Source organism: Acartia tonsa, chromosome 3, assembly GCF_053477335.1.
Source record: "Acartia tonsa isolate MP-2025a chromosome 3, ASM5347733v1, whole genome shotgun sequence".
Lineage (NCBI taxonomy): Eukaryota > Metazoa > Arthropoda > Copepoda > Calanoida > Acartiidae > Acartia > Acartia tonsa.
Genome location: NC_137262.1, coordinates 44,562,042 through 44,583,435, shown reverse-complemented (window position 1 = coordinate 44,583,435; position 21,394 = coordinate 44,562,042). Strand labels below are relative to the sequence as shown.

Here is a 21,394-nt window from a genome sequence, read left to right as displayed (position 1 = left end):
ATAATCTCATCATCTAGTTTAAACTGGAAATCTATGAAATCAGCTCTAAAGCATTGTTTGCCAGAATAGCCTTCCCTTGTCCCTGGGTGCAAGGCTTTCTTAATTTGGGGAAGAAAAGGTGAAAATAAATATGCATTTGACGAGATAGCGATAGATTTTTTCTTAAAATCAATTATAGGGCTAAAATCTACAAACAATACATAACCTATTTTTACATTGCGCACATTGAAAAGCGATTTAGACCTTCATTTAGGCCTCACTATTGTGTATAGTTGCAAGATCAGAAAATATTCGATAGGATAAAAACAAAGATGACAAAAACAGTAAGAAGTGTAGATCTTGAAGAGGAAAATGATGACAGGCCGAGAGCAAAAAAAAAGTTAAAATCTATCTTTAATAGCATCCGTGAAAAATTAAATTTCTCCAAATTTACACTTCAAGCAAAGCACAGCAGATGGACATTTTTATTTTATTAGTCTTTTGCTTTCTTTGTTTAATTTTTATTGCATCACTGGGTATTATGACTGTTTTTTCGTTCTTGTTTAAGTTCTTTCCGATATTTTCATCTTTCAAATAATAGAAATTTTAAATGACACAAAATTGATGAGTAATGATATTTTATTTACATAAAAAGTGCTGCAGATGTATAAAAATATCTTATATCACAGAAATAATAATATTTAGGAAAAGTAAAGGACATCAGGGTTAGGGTGTTGTTCAAGCACAGATACAGTTCTTTAAAAAAAGCACCTTAAAGGAAGTCTGCAAGAAATACACCGCAATAACTGTTGGAAGACTGCCATAAGTAGACCCTTTCAAAATTTTCATCTACAAAAAAATGTTATTTTAAAATACTTATAACTTTTTTTGTTATTGAAGCTGAAGGCTTCATATTTGGGGTATTGGGTCTAATTGTGGCAGTTAGATGAGTGTATTTCTTGCAGGTTTCCTTTAATTTGAAGTTCCTATTTTAAGTATCATATTGAAAGACCAGCCGTTTTAAACTTTGTATACGGTCTAAAAAATAAACTTCATATAAAGATAAGGTTATGCATTAATTAATCTGCTTTTATCAAATCCCTTAAGGTTAACTTTTAGTCTTTGAGTGGTGCATAATAATTAATATAAGACTTTCAAAATTTAGAAGAATTATTTTGCATTTTCTTTCAAATTTTAAGCACGGTTTCTGTTGTTGAACATGAAAAAATGCCGAGGTCCTCTTAATAAAAAGGCAATAACAAATCACATACAAAGATTAATTACCACATATTGAGCAAATTAATTGAAAGATTTATTCTTCCGTAGCGTAGCTACTTTACGTTTTTCTTGGTTGGTAAGTCTTTTAGGAATACTTTCGGAATTTTATACTGGACATGATGTTAGGTTACAATTTATAATAAGGAGGGCACGGCAGCCGCGCTTCAGTCGCATGTAAGCCTTATGGAAATCAACCTTTACAAATTTTAAAAACCTGACCCAAACATGAAAATCTCTATTTTTAAAAATTCAAAGCATCACAGGTTTAAATTTAAGGCTTCACCGTAGCTGCCGAGCCCTGCTTATAGGTTAAAGGATATTGCATAACATATACAATACGCCTCAAAATACTCTGATCGGCTGTTATTTAAATTTTTGTTCAAATTCATTGCTGCTGATGGACGTTTTATTTAAATTTTCTTCTGTCTAGTTCCTTCTTCCATAGCTCATAGATACCCTAAATAACATAAAGTTTTAGAAATAAAGTAAACATTTCGACTCTTTTCAGGGACAATGGACATTGCACTATTATTTTGTTCTGCCTCATAAGATTGAATATTATCCCCCTTTTAGGCTAATGACAGAACGAGTTCATAAACTTTGGACAATATAGTTACACAATTATTTATAGTTGACTGTTTTCAAAGATTTATAAAGTGTCTTCTACTCTCATACTCTACTTTCTACTCTCTATACCTCATTTTCATGACGTCACATGGCCGATTTTTGAGAAACTTCATTGATTTCTCTCTAGTGACCATAATAATTAAAACCTTTTAGTTGACATAAATAATAGTCAAAGGACTGTTTTCAGAAATATAGCAATGTCATCCATGACCCCTTTTTATAAAAGCCATTTAGTTGCCATAAAGTCAATGAACTTTTTTTAAAAAAATATAAAAAGCCATCCCCATTTTAAAAAACCATTGAAATTGCAAATCTTTAAATTAATCCAGGCCCATCTCCCTTGGGGGTTTACCCCCCCTATGTAGGCTAGAGGCGTAGCCACTAGTCAAGAAAGAAAAAAATATTTTACCTGATAATTTATTCCAGATATAGAAAGAGCATTCTTCAAATCATCTAAAAGAAGATGTATCAACTTTTTTGCTTTTTATTTAAAGGAAGCCTGCAAGGAATTCCACGCTTTTACTGCTGAAAGACTGCCACAAGTAGACCCAATACCCAAAATTTGAAGCCTTCAGCTTCTATATCAAAAGAGTTCTAGGCATTTTAAAATGACATTTTATGTACAATGAATATTTTGAAAGAATTTGAATGCTAATGTTAGAAATTTTGACATTAAACTACGTGGCCTAGAAACAAAATTATAAGCTTATTTTTGTCATAAATTTAGATTGCCAGTAACTAATTATATATTTACAATAAAAATACCCATTTTTATAGTCAAAATCACTTTAAAAAATTAAGTTTAACTTGCGTTGTACCGAAAGTACTGTAGCCAATCAGAAGGCTGAATCAGCTTAGCAACCAATCACAGCTGAGCTTGCAGAAGTTTCCCCCTTTGTTTCCGCTTTGATTTTTGTTTAAAAATGCAATTTAAATTGAATTTTTTTCATAGATTTTGACTATGAAATGTGGTGTTTTTATTGTAAAAATGTAATCAGTTACCGGCAATCTAAAATTCTGACAAAGATAAGGTTATAATTTTGTGTCTAGGCGACGTAATTTAATATTGTTTTTTCTTTTATGAGCATTGGAAATCTTTCAAAATTTCCATTGTATATAAAATGCTTTTTTGAAATGCATAGAACTTTTTTGTTATTGAAGCTGAAGGCTTTAAATTTGGGGTATTGGGTCTACTTGTGGCAGTCTTTCAGCAGTTTAAGCGTGGTATTTCTTGCAGGCGTCCTTTAAGATAGCTAGCCGGTTCTTTCAGTAAGTAGTAGATGTAAAATTTTTCATAGAATTCAGATATGCAATCGGTTTTTTTGTAGACCTCTTATTTTTTAAGTAATTTAAGTTTTTAAAAAAAATAATTAAGTCGGTTTTAAGGTACTAAAACGCAACAAAATAAAAGAAGAAAATGGCCAGTATGAACAAAAATAGTAAGATCTTTAATTTGAAACCTTACTTTTACAATTATGTTGAGTAATTATTGAAAAAATCATATTTTTTAACCTCGGTTTAATCAAAACTTTGAAGTAAAATATAATCTTCCACAGGCATAAAAAATATGGGTTCATATATAACTTTAGAATCAGAAAAATATTATGAATCCATTGTAAACTAAATTGAAAAAGTTATATAAAACTATAATAAAAAATATAAGTTTGTTTTAAGAATCATAATTTTCGGCTTTAAAGGGTTGAACAACTTGAAAACTTGAAACTTGAAATAAACCTAAATAAATATACATACAATGTAACAGATATTTTTTAAACACAAGAAACACTGCATTGTTTTGAAGTTTATAAACAGATTGAAGCATATTTGTTCATAATTTTTCGTTCTTTACATGTTATGTAAGTATCACTATTTTCATTGTAGTATCTATTGTATATATTCTATGAACATTATCCTTTTTTTTGTCAATTCTATTGGTTGAGGTTAAGCTTCTCGATTAGTCAATATTTGAGACTTGTGATTGGCTAGTTTAATAGTTACAATTAAGTTTAATTGTTACCTGTAAAAAATAATACGTTAGGCCATTTTTATTATTTTTATTTTTTTACTTTTTTCAATTTTGCTTACAATGGATTCGTAATATTTTTCTGATTCTAAAGGTATATATGAACCCATATTTTTTATGCCTGTGGGAGATTATATTTTACTTTAAAGTTTTGATTAAACCGAGGTTAAAAAAATTTATTTCTTCAATAATTACTCAACAGAATTTTAAAAGTAAGGTGTCAAATTAAAGATCTTACTATTTTTGTTCATACTGGCCATTTTCTTCTTTTATTTTGTTGCGTTTTAGTACCTTAAAACCGACTTAATTATTTTTTTTTAAAACTTAAATTACTTTAAAAATAAGAGGTCTACAAAAAAACCGATTGCATATCTGAATTCTATGAAAAATTTTACATCTACTACTTACTAAAAGAACCGGCTAGCTATCTTAAATAAAAAGCAAAAAAGTTCAAACACCTTCTTTAGCAAAATGTTTAGCTTAATTTTTTTTTCAGCTGATTATCCATTAGACACATTTCGACACGGCCGGGCTAAAATTTGATGCTGAATTTCTTTTTCTATAGGTGTAAAAACTCCCCTCCCCCATCTAAAGACAAATAAAGAAATCAAATAATAAGAATAATAATTGGATGAATGCGAATAGTCACAAATGAAAGAAACCGAAAATTATTTTTATGTAGTTATTGTAAATAATTTACATTTTTATATTTTAGTAATATTTTTGTGATTTTATGTTTATAAACTGATTAAAAAAAAACCAATAAAATACGTAATAATAATAATAATAACTTTTAATAATAAAAAGGTCAATTGGAAAACCTCTAAATCCTTGTCGTTAAATTATATGGAGTTAAATTGAAATTGTAGGGTAGTTTTCGTCTATTCATTTATTATTTTAGGTCAGGATAAGTAATTGGGTACTCGGTTTAGGGGTCCTACCCCAAACGTAGGAGTCCCAAACGTCGGAGTGGACAAACGCAGGAGTCCCAAACGTCGGAGTGGACAAACATAGGAGTGGGAAAAACGTCGGAGTGGACAAACGTCGGAGTGGACATTGCTTAAGTAAAACGAAGGAGTCTCCGCTATTTTAATAATATGACAATTTTGAAATTTTTTTATATCCCTCTATATACAAAAAAATACTTATGGCCGCAGCGCTCGGCCCCATGGCCTATAACCTAACCTAACTAAGAAAAATAAGGGGACCGAGGGAGGGGGGGGGGAAGTGTATAAAAAAATTCAAAATTGAAAAAAAAATTCAAAATTGAAAAAAAAATTCAAAATCGAAAACAAAAATTCGGGACTCCTGCGTTTGTCCACTCCGACGTTTGTCCCAAAAATCCTGTGTTTGTCCACTCCGACGTTTGTCCCACTCCTGCGTTTGTCCCACTCCGACGTTTGGTACTCCTGCGTTTGTCCACTCCGATGTTTTTCCACTCCTACGTTTGGGACTCCTACGTTTGTCGTGGAACCGGTTTAGGTTCTCTGAAAGATTTAGGCATAGTAACTTTTTCAGCATTTTTGGAACTCAGCTGAACAGCAAAAGGATGAAATTAGTTTCTATAACCTATTTTTCAGAATGTATTTTAAGAAGATCAAACACAACGCCACTGTCGACAAGCTCTATTTTAGATTTACCTGGATTGTTTGGATAATATTGAATAAATCTTTCATCATGTTGAGGTTTCATATTCAACTAAAAATAAACAATTCAATGGATTTTGTCGACTTTACAATCAAGAGGGCGGTTTCCCTCAGACTGCCTTGTTGTGAACACTTTATTCTTTTGATATTTTGTTTGTTGGGTTATCACTTTAGGTTGTTTAGGTTATGTTATATTGGGTTGCCCACAGAGTTAGTTCACCACAAGAAAAGACACTACCCGCCCCTCCCCCTTTTTTTAATTGAAGGTTCAATGCTCTGCAGGCATTTTGAGGAAAAGCACCTTTGAAAGTAGACATAAGAAAAATGATATTTCAACTGTGCAGTAATAAAAAACTTGTAATGCCTTTTTTTAATGGACAATCACAAACCAAAAAATGTCTAGCCCTATTTTTTTGTTGAAAAATACTTTTCCTCTCTTACTTTTCAGGAAAGCTTACCTTATATGCAATGAGCGCCATCCACGCTTCGGGAACTAAGAGGTACGCGGTGAAATAACTTCCATAGTAGAAATCCAGTAGAGTTGTCCGTGACATTAGAGATACTGAATTAAAAGTTATAGAGTAGCTGCCTTCATAATAATACAGAGATATAAATTAAAATTATAATTTTTAGGTGTTTTCTCTCAAACCTATAAAAGGTTAAAAAATTTATAGACTTAATCTTTAAAAAAGCTTTCGGGTATAGTCCCTTTCGTGGCAGCGATTCGTCGTATTTTCAAAATGGCTTTTGATAGGTTAGGTTAGGTTATTGCCCCGCAGGGGCTAGAAATGGGAGAAAAGCTACTGTGAAAATACGAAGAAACGCCCCTTAAGGCGCGTTGCCACGAAAGGGACTATACCCTAATGGTTCTGAGCACTTAGAGAATGTGTTGTAAATATAAAAATAATTAAGATGCAGGGATATGTTAATGGATAGTCTATACCTGGATATACTAATGGAGGATATTCATCATATTGATATTCTTCTATGTTCACATATCTTTCCAAATATCTATAATTTTATAAATGTCAATTCGTTGTGTTAATTTTTAATTGTGTTTGTTCAATATTAAGGCAGATCTGTCTAGTTGAAATAATCAGGAGAGATTGTACCTACACAAACTATTTCCAAGCCCGTAGCCTCTGCAGTATTTTTACAACTTTGTGTTTAGCTATCCCAACTGAATATTAATAAACCTTCAACCAAATCCATCCTATTATATAAAGTAATAAGGTTCGTTTTAATCATAAGCTTAAGATTTCAATAACTACAGAACTGATTGAGTTTTCCTTTGTAGAAAAGCTTCCTAAAGGTCCTTTGATGGTTTTAGGCTATTATATTTTTTAGATTTAAGTCTAAGGATTGTTTTAAGCTATTTTTCTAGCACCTGTCTGTCCTTTTGAATACAGAGCCCCTAGATGCTAAGGGCGTAGCAGCTGGTTAGTATTTAAAACCTCAAAATAAACAGTGTCTGTCCATATATTTACTACAACTATAATTTATTGCTTTACCTTTTCCTAACAGGTGCAATGTTTTTATAAACATGGCCAGACCAGTAAGGCTGATCCTAAAAAAATCAATTATGAATACTTATAATTCAAATGAATTCTAATAAATATAAAAAAAATAGTACAAAATATTTCTAATTAATCGTCTTATTCATTTCATTAAAAATAACGTGATCAATTTATCAAAAGCAAACATCTTTAACAGATAAAAAGTTATTTGTTATACCTTATTTTCAGAGTACTATAACATGCATATTAGCGGATACGCCCCTAGATGCCTTAAGTGGCCCTTCAGGGAAAGGGGAGGGGATCCTTCGGTACAGACATACAGAAAGACACCCTGTTATTTATTATAAAGATAGAACAGACAAGTAAAGTATGGTTACCTTTCTGAATTGTGTGGTGAAAGCCACGTGACTGGAGGGATTCACATCTGAATATTTCTTTTCTTAATTATAACTTATTTAATACGAGGGAAGCTTCTCTACAAGTTGTTTTAGTGGCAAAATAAATGAAAAGGAATATGAATCTTTTTTCGCTAAAAGCAATTAACGATAAAAGACTTGAACAATTTTGAATGTTTTAATGGATGTAGATTCGTAGAATATACGTGGATATTATGACTCGGGAATAATTATCGTAAATTTAGGTAGCTAACATGGTCATCATTTATTAATTAGCTCGTTCATCCAGTAGGAGGGGAGGGGATGGGGTAAAAGGGATGGGGGAGCGTTTATTTTGCGAGCTATAAGTTTCACTTTATTAACCCTTACAGATCGGGGGGGGGGTCATATTGACCCCCCCCTCTAGTTTTTTCAATGTCATTTTTTTTGTAGGTGAGATAGAGAGTTGTGACTTCACGACTTTTTAAGTTTAGTAATTATACGTCGGCAAGAGTTGATTTTATTAGGATATCTGGTCTGTGTCGGTCGTGGTGTCCGGTCAAAGTCGGTTGGGTAGCACAAAAATTAAAAAAAAATTCTAAATAAATCTTAATTTCTACATTATGACTTTTGTGTATAAGGTAGAAACCTAAATTTTTTTTGGTGAATACTGACCTTATGAGAAAAGTGGTTTTATGACCGTTTGACCGCACCCTGACCGACTTTATGACCGATTTTTGTCCGGCTTTTACTACAGACATATATCATGAATATCGTGGCTTCTATTACAGCTAGAGACCTAAAATTTTTTTTGGTAAATCCTTCAGCAACAGTAAACAGATAAAAATATTAATTGGTGCCGCCAACCGCCGTTTTACCGCCGTAACCGCCGAAAATGGCGGTTTCCGTTATTTGCCGTTTTTCGGCGATGATCAGAAAAAGTATTTTTTTTTATATGAAAAATAAAAGTTCGTCCTAAAATTTTGTCATCCTAGCTGCAAAATTGGCCGCTCTACAGCTGTTTTAAAATTTAGCGGCTGGCCGCTAAAAAGCGGCTAAGGAGCGGCCTGACTGCTATGACTAGAAAAAGTAATTTTCTCTAAAAATACACATGAATCACCAGAAAAAAATTTTACGTCTTTATCTGTAACAGAAGCCGAGATAGAGGGGGGGGGTTAATATGACCCCCCCCCCCCCGATCTATTAAGGTGGGAATTGGGGCCCGATCTGTAAGGGTTAAAGTACATAATAATCTGGTGTCAGATCCAAGTAATAATAAATCCATTAATTTATTCGATTGTTTGTGTAAAATATTTATTCACCTTTAATTTGAGCTAATATATTTTTTGTTGATAGATAAGTTGAATCATCTGCAATCACAAATGCTGAGGCACTAAATACAGTACAAAATTATTCATATAATTGAATTTATTATCAGGGTAGGCGAGAATCTCTCACAATATCCACGTAATCTATATCCATTTATATATCTACCCAGCCTATAACAATGACGAACTTAATTCGAAGTAAAATCACGAAACCTATACATGGTTTTCAGCTGTCGTTGGGGGGCAACGCATCGTAAAATTGACGACCTCTCCATTTGCCCCCCAAATATTATTTTAGGTTTATTTAACTTGTTGGCTATACCTTATACCTGATATCTACCCTTACCTAACCCTTACGATCAAAGTCGCATAGTTTCTCTTCACACAGAAATTGCCTTACATTAGAAAAGTTTTGCTTTTCTTTATTTATTATAATTTTCATCAGAAAAAATATGTTTCTCAGCCAAAAATGTGTATACATTTCCTCTCTGGTTGTAAAGATCTTTTCATGTATTATGAATGCTAATAATAGTCATATAACATAATCAATCTACATTTTTTTGCTGCAATATTCTGGAAAGAAAAAAAAACAATGTTTTCTTGTGTTTTTTTTTGATGTGTGGCATCTTTATAAGTATCATCTCCCCATTGACTCGCTCGTTCAAACAGAAACGTTGTACACAACTTTTAAAGTATATTTTATTAGAGCCCACTTAGAGTCAAAGCTTTGACTGTTTTCGGTCTTGACTTGTGAAAAAATTTTGTTGTAAAATTTGAAGAAACAATAACCATTACAATATCCATACTGTAAATCATGAATACCATCGAATTACAGATAATTTTCCAAAAATAATAAAATAAAAATCATAAAATTAATACCAGTTTTGTAAGCCCAGGCCTTCACCAATAATCAAAAGACAATCTTAATTTTACCTTTTACAATTTCTTGACGCCCATTTTAATGTCATGGCAAACTTCATAGATCTATCTGTGTCTTTAAAATTGCCTTGAACTATGTCCTAAAATAAAATATAATATAAAGTTGGAGAGATATCAAGTAAAATTTTTTTAAGTAGGTAAATTTTTGTTTTCTGCCCAAAGAGTTTTCTAAATGTTCAAACTAATATGTTTAACGGGAATTATCAGTAGATCCCACCCTTTTAAATAAACTGTAGTAAAAATGCCTACATCAGGGAAATAATTGAAAAAATAATAATTCATTTGCCATCATCTTCCCTTCCATGCGTAAAGGAAGGGTTAGATTAATGTTTCAGTCTAAACTTAAATAATACTCATTAATGAATTTTAGACTTGTAAATGGCATTTGATAATATTTTTAAAATCCTTGAACGAAAGATTACAAATTATGTGTAGCTAGCTTTATAAATTATTTTTCTTTGACATTTTAAAACTAGCGCCCACGCCCCTAGAGGCCTCTATGGACTCTTTAGAAGGGGATAGAGGAAGACGACCCCCCACCCCCCAATTTCAATTGTAAGCTGTCTAGCAGCCCTATTAATATCTATTTCTTAAATCCCTAAAAATAGTTATGAAACTTTACAAGATCTATAATTAGCTTCATTGTAAAGGAGAACTATATCAGTTCAGTGGCTAGCAAGTTCCTTCGATACAGACAGACAAAGATCCTGTTACTTTTATAAATGGATTTTTGGAATTATTTACCTGAAAAGTTATGTATTCTTTTTCTATTTGTTTCTGTGCATGGATATCACTTTCTGATACACCTTAACAATACATTTTTAATTTTACTTTTGTTGTGACACGATTCGTTATTTAGCGCATCGTATTATAGACAGCTTTTCTCAAACATTAAAATGAAAAACTTGTATTAATTTTATTTTTATTTTAATATTATCGGAAAATTGTCGTTAATACGATGCTATACATGATTTTTCAGTATGACAGAGAACCGGTTCTAAACCAGTGGTTAGCAATTAGTAACAAAGCCACACTGGAAAAGATATCATTTGCTTTAATTTAAATTAAATATTTTAAGAACAAAACGCAATAATTTGTAGATGTGTATTATTTTAGACAAAAACTCAGATGTCTTAAAAATTTCAGTAGTAAGGGAATAGTCCCTTTCGTGGCAACGCCCCTAAAGAGGCGATTTGTCTTATTTTAAAATGTTTTTTTTTATAGGTTATTTTAGGTTAGGTTAGGTTATATTGGGTTAGGTGATTGCCCCACAGGGTTAGGCAATTGGCCCCGCAGGGTTAGAGCCCCCCGCATGGGCTAGAAATAGGAAAAAAGCTGCTGTGAAAAAAACGAAGAATCGCCCTTAAGGAGCGTTGCCACGAAAGGGACTATTCTATCATTTTACCAACAAAAAAGAAGAGTTTAATTCCAGAGTATCTTAGTTCATGTCCCCATGTGTGTCTAATTATCTGGCGACTCTGTTCATTCTCTGCATATGATTGTACCAGGTATACCAAACTAAAATAAAATATGTTAACTCAAGTCCCCATGTGTGTCTAATTATCTGGCGACTCTGTTCATTCTCTGCATATGATTGTACCAGGTATACCAAACTAAAATAAAATATGTTAACTCAAGTCCCCATGTGTGTCTAATTATCTGGCGACTCTGTTCATTCTCTGCATATGATTGTACCAGGTATACCAAACTAAAATAAATATGTTAACACTAGTCTCCATGTGTGTATAATTATCTGGCAACTCTGTTCATTCTCTGCATATGATTGTACCAGGTATACCAAACTAAAATAAAATATGTTAACTCAAGTCCCCATGTGTGTCTAATTATCTGGCGACTCTGTTCATTCTCTGCATATGATTGTACCAGGTATACCAAACTAAAATAAATATGTTAACTCAAGTCCCCATGTGTGTCTAATTATCTGGCGACTCTGTTCATTCTCTGCAGATGATTGTACCAGGTATACCAAACTAAAATAAAATATGTTAACTCAAGTCCCCATGTGTGTATAATTATCTGACGACTCTGTTCATTTTCTGCATATGAACACGTAAGTGAGAAAACTTCCTAACATGGTATAATATCAATAAATTACCATTCTATACATATAAAAATACAATTACAATTGCTCACTAAAAATATCATTGTTTGGTAGTTTTTGAACTTAGAAAATTAGGTACTAACTTTTGAGTTTGTCTATCTGAAACTTTAAGCAAAAAGTAAAGCATTCTAAAAGCCTCAATTACATTAAAAAAAAGAAAAAAATAATCAGACACCCAGAAAACTAGAGCTACATACAGAGTTAGAAAGGTAAAGCTTTGTGTTACACAGTTGCAACTTACTTTGTGTTATTTGTATTGCATCTATGTTTTGGATTATTGACAATTTTATAATCGTGCTCAAAAACTGGAGGTAACCATGGTTTTTGTCCGCCAATCAAAGAATTTTTCAACCTATAAAAATTAATATTTAGAAAAACTAATGTTTAAAGCAATCTTTATTAGAAAATGTTTAATTTTGAGTTATTTTCTATTTAAGTTAGTGATATTAATAAGCAATTACAAAATTTTCATATTATCCCCAAAATGTTAATTTTAAATGCCTGCAACTTTTTTGTTAATGAAGCTGAAGGCTTTAAATTTGGGGTATTGTGTCTACATGTGGCAGTCTTTCAGCAGTTAAATCGGTGTATTTCTTGCAGGCTTCCTTTAAAAATAAATAGCATAATTAAATGTAATTTACCTAGTAATATCTCCATCTACTGGATAGTAAAATTCTCCATGGAAATCTCTGACTCGCAGATTTTTAAAATGACCTTCTCTATCCAAGAAATTTACTAAATAAAACAAGGATGATAATTTTCTTGCTAGCTAAGCACAAAAAAATGACTGATGGACAAAAAGATAAAACAGAGAGAAAATGCAATTAATTATATAAATATTGTCTTTTTACGCATGACCAACAGACAGACAGACGGACCAAGAAAATCCTATACTAAATGCTCATTGGTAATGGGAATTAATACCCAAAATGTCAGCCGTCTATCATAAATAACACACGAGAAAATTAAAAGCGTTACGGACGGACAGACAGACAAAATGTATTAAAGAGAAGCTTCGCTACTAAACAAGGATGACAACATCCATAAAAGCGGAGCACTGAAACGGTAGGACAAACAGACATTAACACTTGTATAGTTTCAGAACTGAATAATCAGAATATAAAAGTATAAAAGTCGAAGCAAAATTGTAAGTAAAATTTGTTGAAAAACTGCTTGATACAGATTAATGTTTATAGACATACTTACATTTTTAGAACTTGATTATAGAGTTGTTTCGCTTATAATATTGTACTTTGTTGTCCCAGGAATCAATATACCAAAAATCAGATCAAACGGATGATTAGATCTCATAAAAATTTGTTGTTGAAAAAGTAGAATAATCAACATGTTTAAAATGGACGTACGGACATTCTGGTAATGATTATAGAGTTACTACGCTTTCTAAATCGCATTTAACTACAACAGGAATAAAGTTTGAAATCGATAGGACAATTCTAACATGCCTAAATTAACGAAAAAAGCTATCTATCTAGGACGGACTTACCCTAATTATAGAAAAGCTTTGCTTTTAAAAAATGATTCTATTTAATTGGACATAAACCGAAGCAATTAAATTTGCATGTTAAAACATAAAAAAGTGTGTGTTTACATGATAGGCAAATACAAATTTGAAAGGATAAGAATTGCGCAATATGAATTTAGATAATTTCAACGTACATAAGTAGCAAAGCAAATTAAAACATTGATATATGAAACACTACTCAGAAGTAATTCAAAGCAATGTAATTTTAGTAGATTTTTATTGAGAAATCAGTATTCTATCCCTAATAGTAAACCACATTACCACCTTAGACAGAAAAATAAATTGATTTATAGAGTAGGTTCGGTACTAAGTAAGAATATACAATCTATCAAATGAAACAAATCATTAAATGCAATCTTTTAAAAACCTTTTAACATTGTTGATTTGATTGATATCATATTTGTTTTTGCTTTCAATTATAAACTAGAATTATGTATTTTGAACGAAAGTAGATAGAATTTCTTTATAGTGCCTATAAAAATGACGTCTTACTGGCCTTCTATTAGGAAATCAAAATGTATACTGGCCTGCAATTGGTAATTTAGTCTGTGTTTTGGCCTATCATTGATAATTTGTATTGTATGACGTCATTTTTTATAGCCACTATAAAGAACGAAAGCAGATACTTACATAATAGAACTGCAATGGTAAAATATAGTACAGAAGTTGTGACTCTAAATATCAATCTACTGTGCTGTAAATATTGCCTTCTATAACAGAGGAAGAACCGGTTTTTAGGTACACTTAATTTCAGCTGCTGTTAAATGATTGAACATTACAAACTATGCAAAAAAAAACTCACTGGTCCAAACCAAATATCCTATGATATATAATTGAAAGTTATTTTGTCTGAAGCTAAGATCTCGTAAAATGATGGTGCTTTTCAAGGAAGCTTTATAGATGTCTTGGGGCTATTTTTTTCATAACCCTAGCCCTCCCCTTTAAACTAGGGACGAAGCAACTATTAAATATTTTCAAAATTTGAATGCACAATGAATTTATGGACAGGATAATAAATAATAAATAATCTTTTAAAATCCGCAACTGACTTTTAGAGTCTATGATCACAACAGTATAAAAACTGGTTCTCCATTCCTGTAATGGTTATAAGTATCAGCCAGGACTGACAACTTGTTCTGTCCATTATTGTTGAGCTCAATCTTGGCCAGAAATGGCAGCAAACTCTGTCTAGCTTTGCTGCTGTAGATGAGTCGGAGGATTGATTTCCACAGGAAGTACAAGTAGAGTCTAATTACAGTGTATTTGCATTACATTTTAAGCTCATCACTGACAGTATGGTCATAGAAAAAGACACAATTATCAATTAGCTTTAAATTTTGAAAAATTCTCAAGGATCTGCTTATACTGGATTTTTTTTACCTGATGCATATGCATATCAAAGTTACATTTATGCCCGTAGAAACAAAAATCTTTGATTGCACGACCTTAGAATAGAGGTCCTAACTGTCCTTGATAATAACATGCACCTTTTTATGGGCAAGAACCCCCCTTCTCCTATTATTAATGAAAAATTTTAATAAAAAAAACAAGGCACTTTTTGGTAGCAATCTTTAGGGGAGATTTTTGGGAGGGTATAAATCTTTTGGATTTCCATGAGCAGTAAGAACAAACAAAGGCTTAAATTTCCCCTTTTTTGCTCCTTATTGTAATGCAAATATTCCTAATAGGGGCAGTTAGCCGTAGGAGGGGGCTACACAGCAATTTGGAGCAGCGGGGACGGCAAAGGGGGGAACAACAGGGGAACATTGTCACCTGTACCCATGTATACCTGAAATGGAAATATTTGTTCTTGTTGAAATTTTAAAGAGTAATTATGATTTCACTTAGTGGAGTGAACAATGCACCGGACTAAAATAACGTTTCCCTCTTTCCACACCCTTTATCCCATCTCCTCTCCTCTTACTTGATTAAGAAACTAACCTTTAAATGACAGGGAAAATAGCAACCTAAATTGATGAAAATTTTTCCCCTGTCATAATATCCACATTTATTCTATTAAAGTAAGTAAAGGAAATAGGCAGTTTCTTAAAATATTCAATCATTTTAACCACATTTACAAGCTACCAAAGATATAATATTACACAACATAATTAGCACAATGTCAATATGATCAGCAGTAAGGAGTATTCCGTGTATGTTCTGAAAGAAATCTGCAAAAACGTGTCAACTTTTTCATGCATAAAATCCTAGTCTTGATCAGTGAGGAATTTGAATATTTAATGGTTTAATAGAGTGGTTTATTGTTATAACTTCAACATAATATTGTCGCGGTTAATTTGTATTAATATATGAGTCATCACCTTTTTTAGTGACACCTAGCATTGAAATTGTAGGATAATTTATTGCTTTTAACTGAGAAGGAGGGAACATTGGGCTGTAAATATCACTGGTACCCAAAGTTTTATATAATAGCTTTCTCGTTGGTTGACTCAAATCTTGATTGGTTGGTTCAAACGAAATAAGTGCAAATTTTTCAAACAGATATCATTATTTTGTTTTCATCATTTGGATTTATAGTTAATTTTGAAAACATTAGGAACTCTATTACACAAAAGTGTCTCAAATGCCTAACTGTTGAATCTCTGCAAATGCAATTTTGTGTGCGGAAATGAGATGTTTCACCAAGGCAAATTGTCATCCTTCCTTTCCTTATACTATAGGACACAGTGGCATGCACAGGATTTTTCCTTGGGGATAAGCGAAGACTACCCGAAAAGTATGAAATAGTCCTTACAAAATGTGACACCCCAATAAAACCAAAATCGGAGGGGGTGTGATACTTAGGTTGTTGTGTATCAAGCCAATTAATTATGCCACGCCTCTGATAAGGCATAGTTGGCAAAAAAAGGAGCAGTCAAACTTTTATGCTGTTATATCAACATAAGATTGTAGTCAAAATGTCAATAAAAATGATCTTGTCGATACCACTTACTTATCGAATTTGATAAGGTCAACATTAATTATTTTATTAAAATAACGTCAAGTCGTTAGTATGTTGGCCATTGACATTATCATTAAATGACAATTAGTCAACATAAACAATGTCACTGGTTTTGTTTTAAATGCTAAGCTTTTCTAGAATTGGTGTCCGCCTGTAACAGACAGCTCTGATCGTAAAGGGATAGTTTCACGAAGTGCATTTAAAAAAAAAATAGTGAACTGTAAGTTTTTCTATTTTAAATAACGTAGTAGTGCATAATATAAAGTTATTGATTAAAATTAAAAGATTTGACCATGGATTTTCCTTAAAAAATAGTTTTTCATTTTTATTTTCAATTTCGTTGCATGTTATATATGGCAAAAACTTTTTTGTCATAAATACAACTTTAGATAGCTATAGTTAATAGAACTTCAAACTTTTTATACAACAAAATACACATAACAACGAAGAATGACCAATAAAATATTTAGTATAGTACTTAGAGTAGTGATCTTTTTATATGTCTTAGTAGAATATATTAGGCATTGGATAGATATGATTGTGATAAAGAATTTTAACATTGACCTGACCGAACTTTTTTTATTTGACAATATCTAAAAAAGTTAGTGATTTGCAACAAAAATTACATGAGAATGGTCTTTATATATATGTTGTATGGTTAATTTGTATTTCCGCGTGAGGTAATGTGTATATTGTAAGTAAACCGGACGGTTTTCTTTACTTTTTAAAAAGAATCTATAGAAAACATGTCCTATAATGAACCGGACGTTATTTTTTATGTTTTTTAAGTAACTTGTCCCAAGGGGAACCCCTGTTCAATTCTTTTATAACTCTTGTGAAATATGTGGAAAAAGATTCTCTGATATTGGTGTTTTGGCTATACATATTTGGAAAAAAATAGACCATTCTCATGTAATTTATGTGGCAAATCACTTTAACTTTTTTAGATATTGTCAAATAAAAAAAGTTTGCTCTGGTCAATGTTAAAAATTCTTTTACATATAATCATATCTATCCAATGCCTAATATTTTCTACTAAGACATATAAAAGTTCACTACTCTAAGTACCTTAACTCTTTAAATACACTTCGTAGAACTATCCCTTTAGGCATGTTAGAATTGACCTAATGAAATCAAACTTTTCATGATGATTCTGGAACAGTTGGATAGCCATTAAGATAATTTAAGCAATCTATACTGTAAGATGTTGTCCTTTATATGCTCCCCCTAGAGGCATCTAGGGACACTTAGGGCTGGGGGAAGTCGACCTCTCTACTACTTTCAATTTTAGTTTTAAAAAGGAAAAAAGGGGTAATTTTTTTCTAGGGGAGTGTTCTCTCTTGTTCCTCCAAAATAGTTTAAACTTTTCCCGGACCTATTAAAAGCTACACTTTACTATAACGGTTCAGTGGTTAGCGAGATTCTTTGGTACACACAGACACAGATAAAATTACTTTTATAAGACTGATGTTTTCAGTTTAACGCTGAGACAATTACGTATTATGTAAAGATTGTAAAAAAAAACATAATTGGTTTTCACGTAACACTTTGAAAAGTCAACATTTAAAGAAAATTTTTACAATATATTCCAATATACAATTGAACAAGGATGACAATATTCAAAAAAACTATAATCCAACGATTGTAATGTTGCGCGCGGATCTTACTTAAAAGAAGATATGTTCAAAGGTAACAGAGTAAAAATAAATAAAAGATATTCTTAAAATTAAGAAATAAGCTATAAAAATTGGAAAGAATTTTAATGAATATAATAGATTTGAAATCTGCATAAAAGGGATAGTTCTACGAAGTGTATTTAAAGAGTTAAGGTACTTAGAGTAGTGAACTTTTATATGTCTTAGTAGAATATATTAGGCATTGGATAGATATGATTATATGTTAAAGAATTTTTAACATTGACCAGACCAAACTTTTTTTATTTAACAATATCTAAACAAGGATGACAACATCCATAAGTAGCGAAGCACACAAAATCGTAGATGGGAATACGTACAGGTAGATTTAAAAGGTTTTTAATAAAATCAAGAATAGATTTATTGGATAAGATAAATATGAAACCTTGTTTTATTTTGTATGATGACGATGGTCAAAGTAAATTATATTAAAGATGCTCATAACAATGGGAAAAATTATTTTGATACTGATATCCCATAAAAGTTTGAAAATTGGATCAAAATAAACAAAGATCTTGGGAAATATGTAAAACATATAAAAATAGCAAAAAACCTGATAAAAGGCAGTCTGGCCGCCATGGTTGTTTTCTTGAAACGACAAAAGATTTAATTTTTAAATCCTTAAAAATTTTAAAAATTTAGAAAATCGGACCATATACACTGAAGATATGGATAAAGGGTTAAATATATTTATAAATAGCCTAAAACCTGCCAAAAAGGCAGTCTGGCCGTCATGGTTATTTCTTTTAAAGACGGCAAATTTAATTTTGATATCTACAACTGAAAAAATTTTGAAAATCGGACTATAAACACTGAAGATATGGAGAAAAATGTTAAAAATATAAAAAAAAACAGCCTAAAACCTGCTGAAAAGGCAGTCTGGCCGTCATGGTTGTCTTCTTTAAAAGACGGGAAATTTAATTTTGATATCTATAACTGAAAAAAATTTGAAAATCGGACCATACACTGAAGATATGGAGAAAAATGTGAAAAATATAAAAATAGCCTAAAACCTGCTAAAAAGGCAGTCTGGCCGTCATGGTTGTCTTCTTTAAACGACAGGAAATTTAATTTTGATATCTGTAACTGAAAAAATTTTGAAAATCGGACCATAAACACTGAAGATATGGAGAAAAATGTGAAAAATATAAACATAGCCTAAAACCTGCTAAAAATCGGTCCGACCGCAAATGATGTTTTATAGTCAATTGTGCTCCTTAATAATGGGAATGTTGTCAAAAAATTTCAGCATTCTATCTTTCATAGGAGCTGAGTAAATCCCATTTCCCCCATAGCGTTACGGACTGACGGACTGACGGACTGACGGACTGACTGACTGACTGACGGACGGACAAAGTGAATTATAGAGTAGCTTCGCTACTAAAAAGTTAAAGTGATTTGCCACATAAATTACATGAGAATGGTCTATTTTTTTCCAAATATGTATAACCAAAACACCAATATCAGAGAATCTTTTTCCACATATTTCACAAGAGTTATAAAAAAATTGAACAGGGGTTCCCCTTGGGACAAGTTACTTAAAAAACATAAAAAATAACGTCCGGTTCATTATAGGACAGGTTTTCTATAGATTCTTTTTAAAAAAAATAAAGAAAACCGTTTGGTTTAATTACAATATACACATTATCTCACGCGGAAATACCAACTAACCATACTACATATAATATATATATAATGAAATGGTATATATATATATAAAAAGACCATTCTCATGTAATTTATGTTGCATATCACTAACTTTTTTAGATATTGTCAAATAAAAAAAGTTCGGTCAGGTCAATATTAAAATTCTTTATCACAATCATATCTATTCAATGCCTAATATATTCTACTAAGACATATAAAAAGATCACTACTCTAAGTACTATACTAAATATTTTATTGGTCATTCTTTGTTGTTATGTATATTTTGTTGTATAAAAAGTTTGAAGTTCTATTAACTAGTAAATGCTATCTAAAGTTGTATTTATGACAATAAAGTTTTTGCCATATATAACATGTAACAAGGTTGAAAATAAAAATGAAAAACTCATTTTTTAAGGAAAATCCCTGGTCAAATCTTTTAATTTTAATCAATAACTTTATATTATGCACTAATACGTTATTTAAAATAGAAAAAACTTACAGTTCACTATTTTTTTTTAAATGCACTTCGTGAAACTATCCCTTTTAAGGATTTTTTTTTTATAAAATTCGTTTTTTATATAATTCATTATTTAAAAGCGCAAATCCAATTTAAGTTAATAAATTTTGACCAATAGGATAGGTGGATTGGAAACTACCTGCGCTCTAATTGGTTGAATGATGTACGTCACTTAAGCTTCTCCAATCAGGGCGCAGATAGTTTTCAATCCACCAATCACAGATGTCAAAATTATCTAACTTAATTTGTATTTGCGCTTATAGATAAAGAATTATACAAAAAACGAATTTTATAAAAATTCCTTAAAATTTTATGCAGATTTCAAATCTATTATATTCATTAAAATTCTTTCCAATCTTTATAGCTTATTAAGAAAAGTCATACCTATTCACTTGTTTGAATTCTTTTATTAATGTTTTTCATATTTTGAAGAAAAAATTCAAAACATCAAAAAGACTAAAAAGTTATTATGTAAGTAAAATTCAGATAGTCAATTAAATGAAAATAACTATCAAACTTTAAGAATGTTAAAAAATAAAACTGGTTTTTTTTCCCAAGGATTTCATTATCAATTTTTCTGATATTAGTCTGCCAGCATCCTTTTAATTTAAAGATTTTAAACTTTAATAATTCTATTATAAGCTTAAGATATAAATTCATGTTGACTAGGTTGAGTTCTTCTTTCTAGGGGAGCCTAATATAGGTTCTGTAATGTTTTCAGGCTATTTTTATTTTTAGAATTAAGCCATGAGATAGCTTTAGGCTATTTTTCTGCCCCTTGGAATACAGAGTTCCTGGATGCTAGTAGCGCAGCCACTTGTATATGATGATAAATTAACATTCAGTTTGTTTCATAAACATAAGATTTAAATCGTTTACCGAATTTCAAACAAATCAATATTATGATCGTAATGAAGAAGCAATAAAAATCTACCACGCAACACTTTTAAAACCAACCAAAAACTTTATAAGACCCAACACAGTGTAAAAGGCGCAACTTCAAACAAATATGTATAGATGCATTCAAACTAAAATAATCTAAAATGCCCGCAAGCGATAATACTCTTTTCATCGCCTATATTGCTTTAAAATATCAAAAAACCCTTTGAGGCATTACGACCAAAAAGTCATCACATGTTATATAATGTTTAAAATCACAAGTTATAATGTTTAAAATCGTATAATTTGTATACATTAA

At 31.2% G+C, this 21,394-nt stretch overlaps 1 protein-coding gene across 1 annotated transcript; it reads right to left on the bottom strand.

Moving 5' to 3' along the window:
- Window positions 1-600: 600 nt before the first annotated feature.
- LOC145314906 (beta-1,4-mannosylglycolipid beta-1,3-N-acetylglucosaminyltransferase brn-like) lies at window positions 601-15,159 on the bottom strand. Its single transcript, XM_080154983.1, has 16 exons — window positions 15,092-15,159; window positions 14,474-14,624; window positions 14,007-14,088; window positions 12,475-12,568; window positions 12,075-12,185; window positions 11,117-11,229; window positions 10,456-10,517; window positions 9,706-9,791; window positions 8,767-8,837; window positions 7,448-7,494; window positions 7,065-7,120; window positions 6,497-6,564; window positions 6,012-6,115; window positions 5,548-5,605; window positions 2,294-2,337; window positions 601-1,714 (listed from the first exon to the last, which is right to left on the bottom strand). Exons 1-16 carry the CDS (start codon window positions 15,157-15,159, stop codon window positions 1,664-1,666), a joined length of 1,266 nt encoding a protein of 421 aa, XP_080011109.1. The 3' UTR covers window positions 601-1,663.
- Between the last annotated feature and the right edge of the window lie 6,235 nt (window positions 15,160-21,394).